Source organism: Salvelinus alpinus, chromosome 10, assembly GCF_045679555.1.
Source record: "Salvelinus alpinus chromosome 10, SLU_Salpinus.1, whole genome shotgun sequence".
Lineage (NCBI taxonomy): Eukaryota > Metazoa > Chordata > Actinopteri > Salmoniformes > Salmonidae > Salvelinus > Salvelinus alpinus.
This window is the reverse complement of record NC_092095.1, coordinates 73,016,573-73,029,319: the sequence shown is the minus strand read 5'-3', so window position 1 is coordinate 73,029,319 and position 12,747 is coordinate 73,016,573. Positions and strand designations below refer to the sequence as shown.

The 12,747-nt window shown below is 44.1% G+C and overlaps 2 protein-coding genes across 4 annotated transcripts in view; one reads left to right on the top strand and one right to left on the bottom strand.

Annotated features, from left to right (window-relative positions):
- LOC139533041 (zinc finger protein 271-like) overlaps window positions 1–6,283 on the bottom strand; it is a 222,385-nt gene extending 216,102 nt beyond the window's left edge. For 2 of the 3 annotated variants that reach the window (XM_071331236.1, XM_071331235.1), the window contains exons 1-2: window positions 6,037–6,283; window positions 3,614–3,862 (exon numbers count right to left, since the gene is read on the bottom strand). In XM_071331236.1, coding sequence (XP_071187337.1) covers window positions 3,614–3,862; window positions 6,037–6,190 — 403 coding nt within the window. In that variant the 5' untranslated portion in view covers window positions 6,191–6,283. The remainder of the gene's footprint in view (window positions 1–3,613; window positions 3,863–6,036) is intronic. The other variant, XM_071331233.1, reaches the window with a different exon arrangement.
- LOC139533031 (zinc finger protein ZFP2-like) overlaps window positions 1–12,747 on the top strand; it is a 530,089-nt gene that overhangs the window by 308,635 nt on the left and 208,707 nt on the right. The window lies entirely within an intron of this gene.

The window sequence follows — 12,747 nt, the reverse complement described above, 5'->3', positions numbered from 1 at the left end:
CCCCACAAAGTCACACCTCCTCCATGCTTCACGGTAGGAAATACACATGCGGAGATCATCCGGTCACCTACTCTGCATCTCACAAAGACACGGCGGTTAAAAGCAAAAATCTGAAATTTGGACTCATCAGACCACAGGACAGATTTCCACAGGTCTAATGTCCATTGCTCGTGTTTCTTAGCCCAAGCAAGTCTCTTCTTATTGGTGTGTTTTAGTAGTGGTTTCTTTGCATCAATCCGACCATGAAGGCCCGAGTCACACAGTCTCCTCTGAACAGTTGATGCGTCTGTTACTTGAACTCTGAAGCATTTATTAGGGCTGCAATTTCTGAGGCTGGTAACTCTAATGAACTTATCCCCTGCAGCAGAGGTAACTCTGGGTCTTCCATTCCTGTGGCGATCCTCACGAAAGCCAGTTTCATCATAGCGCTTGATGGTTTTGCGACTGCACTTGAAGAAACTGTCAAAGTTCTTGAAATGTTCCATTGACTGAGCTTCAGGTCTTAAAGTAATGATGGAATGTTGTTTCTCTTTGCTTATTTGAGCTGTTCTTGCCATAATATGAACTTGTTTTTTTTAACAAATAAGGCTCTCTTCTGTATACCACCCCTACCTTGTCACAACATAACTGATTGGCTCAAACGCATTAAGGAAAGATATTTCCCAAATTAACTTTTACGAAGGCACTCCTGTTAGTTGAAATGCATTCTGGGTGACTACCGTATGAAGCTGGTTTAGAGAATGCCAAGAGTTTGCAAAGCTGTCAAGGCAAAGGGTGGCTACTTTGAAGAATCTCAAATATATTGATTTGTTAAACACTTTTTTGGTTACTACACAATTCCATATATGTTGTTTCATAGTTTTGATGTCTTCACTATTATTCTACAATGCAGAAAGAAAAACCCTTGAATGAGTATGTGTGTCCAAACTTTTGACTGGTACTGTACATATCAATCAAATGTATTTTATGAAGCCCTTTTTACATCAGCAGTTGTCAAAGTGCTTTACAGAAATCCAGCCTAAAACCATAAAAGAGCAAGCAATGCAGATGTAGATGTAGAAGCACAGTGGTTATGACAAACTTCCTAGAAAGCAGGAACCTAGGAATAAACTTAGAGAGGAACCAGGTCCTCTTCTGGCTGTACCGGGTGACATACACTACATTTAAAAAAAGGTCACTTATAAATGTCCTTGTTTTGAAAGAAAAACATTTTTTTGTAAAATAAAATATCAAATTGATCAGAAATAGTGTAGACATTGTTAATGTTGTAAATGACTATCGTGGCTGGAAACGGCTGATTTTTTTTATGGAATATCTACATAGGCCCATTACCCATGATCATTACAAAACCATTTTTTAAAATGATACACTTGGATTAGCTAACACAACATTACATTGGAACACAGGAGTGATGGTTGCTGATTATGGGCCTCGGTACACCTATGTAGATATTCAATATAAAAAAATAAGCAGTTTCCAGCCTCAATAGTCATTTGCAACATTAACAATGTCTACACTGTTTTTCTGATAAATTTTATATTTTATATTACAGAAAAGTGCTTTTCTTTCAAAACAAGGACATTTCTAAGTGACCCCAAACTTTTGAACGGTAGTGTATGTATTCATGTCAGTAGGCTGAACAACACAAAAGGGGAATAAAACAGTCTTGAAGGAGTTCCCACATATGCTGAGCACTTGTTGGCTGCTTTTCCCTCACTCATAGAACTTTTAAAAACACTAGCAGTTTGTCTACTTCACTTCTTTAAATCTGCTACCACTTGGCAACCACTACCAACAGCCCTGCACCCCACACAGCAACTTTCCCAAGCCTCCCCCATTTCTCCTTCACGCAAATTCAGATAGCTGATGTTCTGAAAGAGCGGCAAACTCTGGACCCCTACAATTCAGCTGGGCTAGACAATCTAGACCATCCCTTTCTAAAATGATCCACCGCAATTGTTGCAACCTCTATTACTAGCCTGTTCAACCTCTTTCATATCGTCTGAGATCCCCAAAGATTGGAAAGCTGCCGCAGTCATCCCCCTCTTCAAAGGGGGAGACACTCTAGACCCAAACTATTACAGACCTATATCTATCCTACCCTGCCTTTCTAAGGTCTTCGAAAGCCAAGTTAACAAACAGATCACCGACCATTTCGAATGCCACCGTACCTTCTCCACTATGCAATCTGGTTTCCAAGCTGGTCATGTGTGCACCTCAGCCACGCTGAGGGGGGTGCCACAGGGTTCAATTCTCGGGACGACTCTTTTCTCTGTATAAATCAATGATGTCGCTCTTGCTGCTGGTGATTCTCTGATCCACCTCTATGCAGACAACACCATTCTGTATACCTCTGGCCCTTCTTTGGACACTGTGTTAACTAACCTCCAGACGAGCTTCAATGCCATACAACTCTACTTCCGTGGCCTCCAACTGCTCTTAAATGCAAGTAAAACTAAATGCATTCTCTTCAACCGATCGCTGACGGTTCTGACTTAGAATATGTGGACAAATACAAATACCTAGGTGTCTGGTTAGACTGTAAACTCTCCTTCCAGACTCACATTAAACATCTCCAATCCAAAATTAAATCTAGAATCGGCTTCCTATTTCACAACAAAGCATCCTTCACTCATGCTGCCAAACATACCCTCGTAAAACGGACTATCCTATTGATCCTTGACTTCGGCGATGTCATTTACAAAATAGCCTCCAACACTCTACTCAACAAATTGGACGCAGTCTATCACAGTGCCATCCATTTTGTCACCAAAGCCCCATATACTACCCACCACTGCGACCTGTATGCTCTCGTTGGCTGGCCATCGCTTCATATTCGTCGCCAAACCCACCGGCTCCAGGTCATCTATAAGTCTTTGCTAGGTAAAGCCCCGCCTTCTCAGCTCACTGGTCACCATAGCAGCACCCACACATAGCACACGCTCCAGCAGGTACATTTCACTGGTCACCACCAAAGCCAATTCCTCCTTTGGCAGAAGAGAACTGGAAGGAAAGGCAGCCAATGACTGGAACGAATTGCAAAAATCACTGAAGCTGGAGACATATCTCCCTCACTAACTTTAAGCATCAGCTGTCAGAGCAGCTCACCATCCATGTACATCATCCACAAACGGTTATTCATTTTTTTGCTCCTTTGCACCCCAGTATCTCTACTTGCACATTCATCTTCTGCACATCTATCACTCCAGTGTTTAATTGCTAAATTGTAATTACTTCGCCACTACGGCCTATTTATTGCCTTAGCTCATTTCCACACACTGCATATAGATTTTTCTATTGTGTTATTGACTGTACGTTTGTTTATCCCATGTGTAACTGTGTTGTTGTTTGTGTAGCACTGCTTTGCTTTATCTTGGCCAGGTCGCAGTTGTAAATGAGAACTTGTTCAACTGGCCCTGAGCACTCCAGATAGCCCAGTGAATAAAACACATGCTGACAATACTGGTGTCAAACCATACAAGCCTCAGTAGCATGAAATAACATCTACTTTCTCATTGAAACAGTTCATCATGAAACAGTTCTACACAACTTTTCATGCACAGTGGGAAGTTGGAACGAATAACACACTTAGTTAGATAGAACCTGCTCTTACCATGATTAACAGATGTCCCAATCTTCTCCTCCTCTTCTTCATCTTTCATGTTGACATTCAGCTCCAGTGTTTGACTGCAGTCTTCCAGCTTCACTGATGCCATCTCTGGATCCTGCAGTGAAAACTGGGCTCCACTCTCACAATCAGGACCCAGTGACTGTAGGTTTCTACTCAGTGTGGAAGGAGAGTGGCAGGCTGGGTTTGTCCCCACTGTTGATGTTAACGGCCTCAGACTTAATCTGAGTCGGCCTGTAGTAATACAGCAAAAAAAGACACAGGAGTTAGTCTTGACAGTTCAGGCACTTTATTGCCTAAAAATATATTATATTTCTTGTTCAATTATCTAATTCAGTGCTTGACTTGGACTGAAATAGGTGCCTGTGCTCATTTCGGGTGCCGGTAATGTATATATTTATTGAGCAAATATTCTATAAGAGGAACATGATCTCAAGCAGTAGAAATGCAAGTACTCTGCTCCGGTGAGCTCCTGTCCAAATCAAGCACTGATCTCATTTCAGTAGATCAGGTAGCTCAGCATTGACAACAAATACAGGACTAACATCAGGACAAAGATCGAATCGTACTACACCGGCTCCAACGCTCGTCGGATGTGGCAGGGTTTGCAAACTATTACAGACTACAAAGGGAAGCACAGCCGAGAGCTGCCCAGTGACACGAGCCTACCAGACGAGCTAATGCTCGCTTTGAGGCAAGGAACACTGAAACATGCATGAGAGCATCAGCTGTTCCAGACGACTGTGGGATCATGCTCTCCGCAGCCGATGTGAGTAAGACCTTTAAACAGGTCAACATTCACAAGGCCGCTGGGCCAGACGGATTACCAGGACGTGTACTCCAAGCATGCGCTGACCAACTGGCAAGTGTCTTGACTGACATTTTCAACCTCTCCCTGTCTGAGTCTGTAATACCAACATGTTTCAAGCAGACCACTATAGTCCCTGTGCCCAAGAACACTAAGGTAACCTGCCTAAATGACTACCGACCCGTAGCAGTCACAAACAGGAGCAGTGAAATGCTTCGAAAGGCTGGTCGTGGCTCACAATAAAATATTATCCCAGAAACCCTAGACCCACTCCAATTTGCATACTGCACCAAAAGATCCACAGATGATGCAATCTTTATTCCACTCCACACTGCCCTTTCTCACCTGGACAAAAGGAACACCTACGTGAGAATGCTATTCATTGACTACAGCTCAGCGTTCAACACCATAGTGCCCTCAAAGCGCATCACTAAGCTAAGGACCCTGGGACTAAACACCTCCCTCTGCAAATGGACCCTGGACTTCCTGACAGGCCGCCCCCAAGTGGCAAGGGTAGGTAACAACACATTCACCATACTGATCCTCAACGCGGGGGCCCCTCCGGGGTGTGAATCCAGTCCCCTCCTGTACTCCCTGTTCACTCATGACTGTACGGCCAGGCACGACTCCAATACCACCATTAAGTTTGCTGATGACACAACAGTGGTGGGACTGATCACCGACAATGATGAGAAAGCTTATAGGGAAGAGGTCAGAGACCTGACTGTGTGGTGCAAGGAAGACTCCTGAACAGCTAATCAAATGGCTACCCAGACTATTTGCATTTGCCCCCCCACCACCACCCACTGGTGCTACTACTTTTATCTATGTATAGCCTCTTTAATAACTCTACCTACAAGTACATAATTCTCGACACCGGTGCCCCCCGCACATTGACTCTGTACAGGTACCCCCTGTATATTGCCCGCTATTGTTATTTAGTGCTGCTCTTTAATTATCCTTCTCTCTTACTTTAAGGTATTTTCTTAAAACTGCACTGTTGGTTAAGGCCTTGTAAGTAAGCATTTCACTTTAAGGTCTATACATGGTGTAATCGACGCATGTGACAAATAAATTGTGATTTGAAAACAGACACAAAGGACACAACGTAAAAGCACTTTATAGTAGATTTCCTAAATTCACATAAAATGACTCAAAAACCATGTAGTACATTACAAGGTCACTGTTTGTTTTAGGCAGCACTGTTACTATTTTCCTGAACAACCACGTCTTCATTGTATTATTTCAATCAAGAAACAATTGTATTTCCCGTTCACACTACAGTAACAGACCGAGCGGGCGCCGCCATTTTACCAGCTCGTCAATTTTACACAAAACCAATAACATGCAACAAAGAAATCTCAAATAAATGGATTCTTTATGAAATTACCTTGAGAAAAATATGTACATCCACTCAGACAAACCCAAAGTCTCTAGCTATGTGACTTGTAAAATAGTTTACCACGTTCTTCACTCGGTTTGACACAGAAATTACACATCAAACCTTTACCAAACGTGATAATACCTTAATGGATTTGTTACCTAGCATGGAATGACATGTTCTTTCGATATTGTAAAGTTTAAACGCGCTATTACATACCTGTAGTATTAAATTGAAACGGACACAAACAAAGGTTATCTTCTTGACTGCTCCGTTCTGGCGCTATCTTTATTCTGAAGAATGGTGCACGCCTGCCGGGAACTTCCTGTTCCCCCACTACCACAGTGCAACCTTCCGTGCATTCCGGGATCATTGGGATGGCCCGATCCCATGCCACGAGAAGGCGGTAGTTGCTACTACTGCTGCCGTCGCCGCCTCCTCAGTGGTGTAAACTAAAGTGCAAAGGTAAACAACATTTAAGAGATAACAAAAGCCGTTTTCTTTATAAAATAAATTAATGTTTATTTATAACACATGCTGAGAGCAAATGCACCTCTAACTAAATATAACTCCAAAGGAACTGTAATTTAAGGGATAGTTCAATCAAATTACAAATGTCCACCTTGGTTTCTTCACCCTGTATACAATCCCAATAATGTGCACGTCAGCAGTGAAGTTCTGAAGATGGAGGACTTTCAGTACAGCAGTGTTCCCCAACCTTGGTCCCAAAGGGGTGTACATGTATGTTTTTGCACTAGCACTCTCATACCTTATTCAATTCAAAGGCTTGAGTTGTTTAGTTGAATCCAGTGTGTGAGTGTTAGGGCAAAAACAAAAAAGCACACCCCTTTGGATCCCCTGGACCAGGATTAGGGTACACTGCAGTACACAGCAAAACAGTCTGATGATGCAAATTACAGGCAATTGTCATTTGTCATTTTCATATCATTATTATCATCATCATCATGACACACTTTTTGCTTTGTACTGAAAGTTCTTGAAAACGTGATTGCAGTGTACTAATGAACAAAATAAAATTTTGGGGTGAAACATGCCTTTCATAGAGCCTACCACTCCATTAAAGGAGTACTTCACTATTTTACAACTTGAAGTCCTGTATGTAAGATCAAATCAAATGTATTTATAAAGCCCTTCTTACATCAGCTGATGTCACAAAGTGCTGTACAGAAACCCAGCCTAAAACCCCAAACAGCACGCAATGCAGGTGTAGAAGCACGGTGTCTAGGAAAAACTCCCTAGAAAGGCCAAAACCTAGGAAGAAACCTAGAGAGGAACCAGGCTATGAGGGGTAGCCAGTCCTCTTCTGGCTGCGCCGGGTGGAGATTATAACAGAACATGACCAAGAGAGAGTTGAAAACAGCAGGTCTAGGACAGGTAGCACATCCAGTGAACAGGTCAGGGTTCCAAAGGCGCAGGTAGAACAGTTGAAACTGGAGCAGCAGCACGGCCAGGTGAATTGGGGACAGCAAGGAGTCATCGTGCCAGGTAGTCCTGAGGCATGGTCCTATGGCTCAGGTCCTCTGAGAGAGAGAAAGAAAGAAAGAGAGAATTAAAGAGAGCATACTTAAATTCACACAGGACACCGGATAAGACAGGAGAAATACTCCAGATATAACAGACTGACCCTAGCCCCCCGACACATGAACTACTGCAGCATAAATACTGGAGGCTGAGACAGGAGGGGTCAGGAGACACTGTTGCCCCATCCGATGATACCCCCGGACAGGGCCAAACAGGCAGGATATAACCCCACCCACTTTGCCAAAGCACAGCCCCCACACCACTAGAGGGATATATTCAACCACCAACTTACCATCCTGAGACGAGGCCGAGTATAGCCCACAAAGATCTCCGCCACAGCACAACCCAAGGGGGGGGCACCAACCCAGACAGGAAGACCACGTCAGTGACTCAACCCACTCAAGTGACGCACCCCTCCTAGGGACGGCATGGAAGAGCACCAGTAAGCCAGTGACTCAGCCCCTCTAATAGGGTTAGAGGCAGAGAATCCCAGTGGAGAGAGAGGAACCGGCCAGGCAGAGACAGAAAGGGCGGTTCGTTGCTCCAGTGCCTTTCCGTTCACCTTCACACTCCTGGCCCAGACTACACTCAATCATAGGACCTACTGAGGAGATGAGTCTTCAATAAAGACTTAAAGGTTGAGACCGAGTCTGCATCTCTCACATGGGTAGGCAGACCATTCCATAAAAATGGAGACCTATAGGAGAAAGCCCTGCCTCCAGCTGTTTGCTTAGAAATTCTAGGGACAATTAGGTGGCCTGCGTCTTGTGACCGTAGCGTACGTGTAGGTATGTACGGCAGGACCAAATCGGAAAGATAGGTAGGAGCAAGCCCATGTAATGCTTTGTAGGTTAGCAGTAAAACCTTGAAATCAGCCCTTGCCTTAATAACAGGAAGCCAGTGTAGGGAGGCTAGCACTGGAGTAATATGATACATTTTTTGGGTTCTAGTCAGGATTCTAGCAGCCGTATTTAGCACTAACTGAAGTTTATTAGTGCTTTATCCGGGTAGCCGGAATGTAGAGCATTGCAGTAGTTTAACCTAGAAGTGGCAAAAGCATGGATACATTTTTCTGCATCATTTTTGGACAGAACATTTCTGATTTTTGCAATGTTACGTAGATGGAAAAAAGCTGTCCTTGAAACAGTCTTGATATGTTCGTCAAAAGAGAGATCAGGGTCCAGAGTAACGCCGAGGTCCTTCACAGTTTTATTTGAGACGACTGTACAACCATCAACATTAATTGTCAGATTCAACAGAAGATCTCTTTGTTTCTTGGGACCTAGAACAAGCATCTCTGTTTTGTCCGAGTTTAAAAGTTGAACATTTGCAGCCATCTGTAACAGTATAACTTTAGTACGTCCCCTTGCCCCGACCTCGGGCGCGAACCAGGGACCCTCTGCACACATCAACAACTGACACCCACGAAGCGTCGTTACCCATCGCTCCACAAAAGCCGCGGCCCTTGCAGAGCAAGGGGCAACACTACTTCTAGGTTTCAGAGCAAGTGACGTAACTGATTGAAACGCTACTAGCGCGTACCCGCTAACTAGCTAGCCATTTCACATCCGTTACACTCACCCCCCTTTCAACCTCCCCCTTTTCCGCAGCAACCAGTGATCCGGGTCAACAGCATCAATGTAACAGTATAACTTTAAACCGTCCCCTCGCCCCGACCTCGGGCGCGAACCAGGGACCCTCTGCACACATCAACAACTGACACCCACGAAGCGTCGTTACCCATCGCTCCACAAAGCCCGCGGCCCTTGCAGAGCAAGGGGCAACACTACTTCTAGGTTTCAGAGCAAGTGACGTAACTGATTGAAAAGCTACTAGCGCATACCCGCTAACTAGCTAGCCATTTCACATCCGTTACACATCCACTTCCTATTGTCTGAAACACAGGCTTCCAGCGAGGGCAATTTTGGGGCTTCACCATGTGTCATCAAATTGTACAGCTGTGTGTCATCCGCATAGCAGTGAAAGTTAATATTATGTTTTCGAATGACATCCCCAAGAGGTAAAATATATAGTGAAAACAATAGTAGTCCTAAAACGGAACCTTTAGGAACACCGAAATTTACAGTTGATTTGTCAGAGGACAAACCATCCACAGAGACAAACTGATATCTTTCCGACAGATAAGATCTAAACCAGGCCAGAACTTGTCCGTGTAGACCAATGTGGGTTTCCAATCTCTCCAAAAGAATGTGGTGATCGATGGTATCAAAGGCAGCACTAAGGTCTAGGAGCACGAGGACAGATGCAGAGCCTCGGTCTGACGCCATTAAAATGTAATTTACCACCTTCACAAGTGCAGTCTCAGTGCTATGATGGGGTCTAAAACCAGACCGAAGCATTTCGTATACATTGTTTTGTCTTCAGGAAGGCAGTGAGTTGCTGCGCAACAGCTTTTTCAATTGTTTTTGAGAGGAATGGGAGATTCGATATAGGCCGATAGTTTTTTATATTTTCTGGGTCAAGGTTTGGCTTTTTCAAGAGAGGCTTTATTACTGCCACTTTTAGTGAGTTTGGTACACATCCAGTGGATAGAGAGCCGTTTATTATGTTCAACATAGCAGGGCCAAGCACAGAAAGCAGCTCTTTCAGTAGTTTAGTTGGAATAGGGTCCAGTATGAAGCTTGAAGGTTTAGAGGTCATGATTATTTTCATCATTGTGTCAATAGATATAGTACTAAAACACTTGAGTGTCTCCCTTGATCCTAGGTCCTGCCAGAGTTGTGCAGACTCCGGACAACTGAGCTTTGGAGGAATACGCAGATTTAAAGAGGAGTCCGTAATTTGCTTTCTAATGATCATGATCTTTTCCTCAAAGAAGTTCATTAATTTTTTACTGCTGAAGTGAAAGCCATCCTCTCTTGGGGAATGCTGCTTTTTAGTTAGCTTTGCGACAGTATCAAAAATAAATGTTGGATTGTTCTTATTTTCCTCAATTAAGTTGGAAAAATAGGATGATCGAGCAGCAGTGAGGGCTCTTCGATACTGCACGGTACTGTCTTTCCAAGCTAGTCGGAAGACTTCCAGTTTGGTGTGGCGCCATTTCCGTTACATTTTTCTGGAAGCTTGCTTCAGAGCTCGGGTATTTTCTGTATACCAGGGAGCTAGTTTCTTATGACAAATAATTTTAGTTTTTAGGGGTGCGACTGCATCTAGGGTATTGCGCAAGGTTAAATTGAGGTCCTCAGTTAGGTGGTTAACTGATTTTTTTCCTCTGGCGTCCTTGGGTAGGCAGAGGGAGTCTGAAAGGGCATCAAAGAATCTTTGGGTTGTCTGAGAATTTATAGCACGACCTTTGATGATTCTTGGTTGGAGTCTGAGCAGATTATTTGTTGCGATTGCAAACGTAATAAAATGGTGGTCCAATAGTCCAGGATTATGAGGAAAAACATAAATTAAGATCCACAACATTTATATCATGGGACAAAACTAGGTCCAGAGTATGACTGTGGCAGTGAGTAGGTCCGGAGACATGTTGGACAAAACCCACTGAGTCGATGATGGCTCCGAAAGCCTTTTGGAGTGGGTCTGTGGACTTTTCCATGTGAATATTAAAGTCACCAAAAATTTGAATATTATCTGCTATGACTACAAGGTCCGATAGGACTTCAGGGAGCTCCGTGAGGAACGCTGTATATGGCCCAGGAGGCCTGTAAACAGTAGCTATAAAAAGTGATTGAGTAGCTGCTTAGATTTCATGACCAGAAGCTCAAAAGACGAAAACGTTGTTTTTTGGGGGGGAAATTGAAATTTGCTATCGTAAATGTTAGCAACACCTCCGCCTTTGCGGGATGCGCGGGGGATATGGTCACTAGTGTAACCAGGAGGTGAGGCCTCATTTAACATAGTCAATTCATCAGGCTTAAGCCATGTTTCAGTCAGGCCAATCACATCAAGATTATGATCAGTGATTAGTTCATTGACTATAACTGCCTTGGAAGTGAGGGATCTAACATTAAGTAGCCCTATTTTGAGATGTGAGGTATCACAATCTCTTTCAATAATGGCAGGAATGGAGGAGGTCTTTATTCCAGGGAGATTGCTAAGGCAAACACCGCCATGTTTAGTTTTGCCCAACCTAGGTCGAGGCACAGACACGGTCTCAATGGGGATAGCTGAGCTGACTACACTGACTGTGCTAATGGCATACTCCACTAAGCTGGCAGCCTGCTACCTGGCCTGCACCCTATTTCATTGTGGAGCTAGGGGAGTTAGAGCCCTGTCTATGTTCATAGATAAGATGAGAGCACCCCTCCAGCTAGGATGGAGTCCGTCACTTCTCAACAGGGCATGCTTGGTCCTGTTTGTGGGTGAGTCCCAGAAAGAGGGCCAATTATCTACAAATTCTATCTTTTGGGAGGGGCAGAAAACAGTTTTCAACCAGCGATTGAGTTGTGAGACTGCTGTAGAGCTCATCACTCCCCCTAACTGGGAGGGGGCCAGAGACAATTACTCGATGCCGACACATCTTTCTAGCTGATTTACACGCTGAAGCTATGTTGCGCTTGGTGACCTCTGACTGTTTCATCCTAACATCGTTGGTGCCGACGTGGATAACAATATCCCTATACTCTCTACACTCGCCAGTTTTAGCTTTAGCCAGCACCCTCTTCAGATTAGCCTTTACGTCGGTAGCCCTGCCCCCTGGTAAACAGTGTATGATCGCTGAATGATTTTAAGTCTAATACTGCTGGTAATGGAGTCGCCAATGACTAGGGTTTTCAATTTGTCAGAGCTAATGGTGGGAGGCTTCGGCGTCTCAGACCCCGTAACGGGAGGAGTAGAGACCAGAAAAGGCTCGACCTCTGACTCCGACTTGCTGCTTAATGGGGAGAACCGGTTGAAAGTTTCTGTCGGCTGAATGAGTGACACCGGTTGAGCATTCCTACATCATTTCCCTCTAGAAGCCATGAGAAAGTTGTCCGGCTGCGGGGACCGTGCGAGGGGATTTATACTACTATCTGTACTTACTGGTGGCACAGATGCCGTTTCATCCTTTCCTACACTGAAATGACCCTTGCCTAACGATTGCGTCTGACTTGCAGCACAGCTATCCTCGTTCTCCTGTATATTATGAGTACAGCGACTGCAATTAGAAGGCATCGTGTTAATGTTACTACTTAGCTTCGGCTGGTGGAGGTCCTGCCGAACCACATCCAAGGGAAAAAACTGAGGGACAAACTAAAAATATAAACGATAATTAAAAAGTAAAAACCGTGAAGTTGTCAGGTAGCAAAGTAAGGTTAGCAACAAAACGCAAAAAAAGTTGAGTGAGGGAAAAACTAAAAATATAAACGGTAATTAGAAGTCAGATTACTTGATTGGTATTCAGGGGACGAGGTACAGTATGTACTCAGGAGATGAATCTCT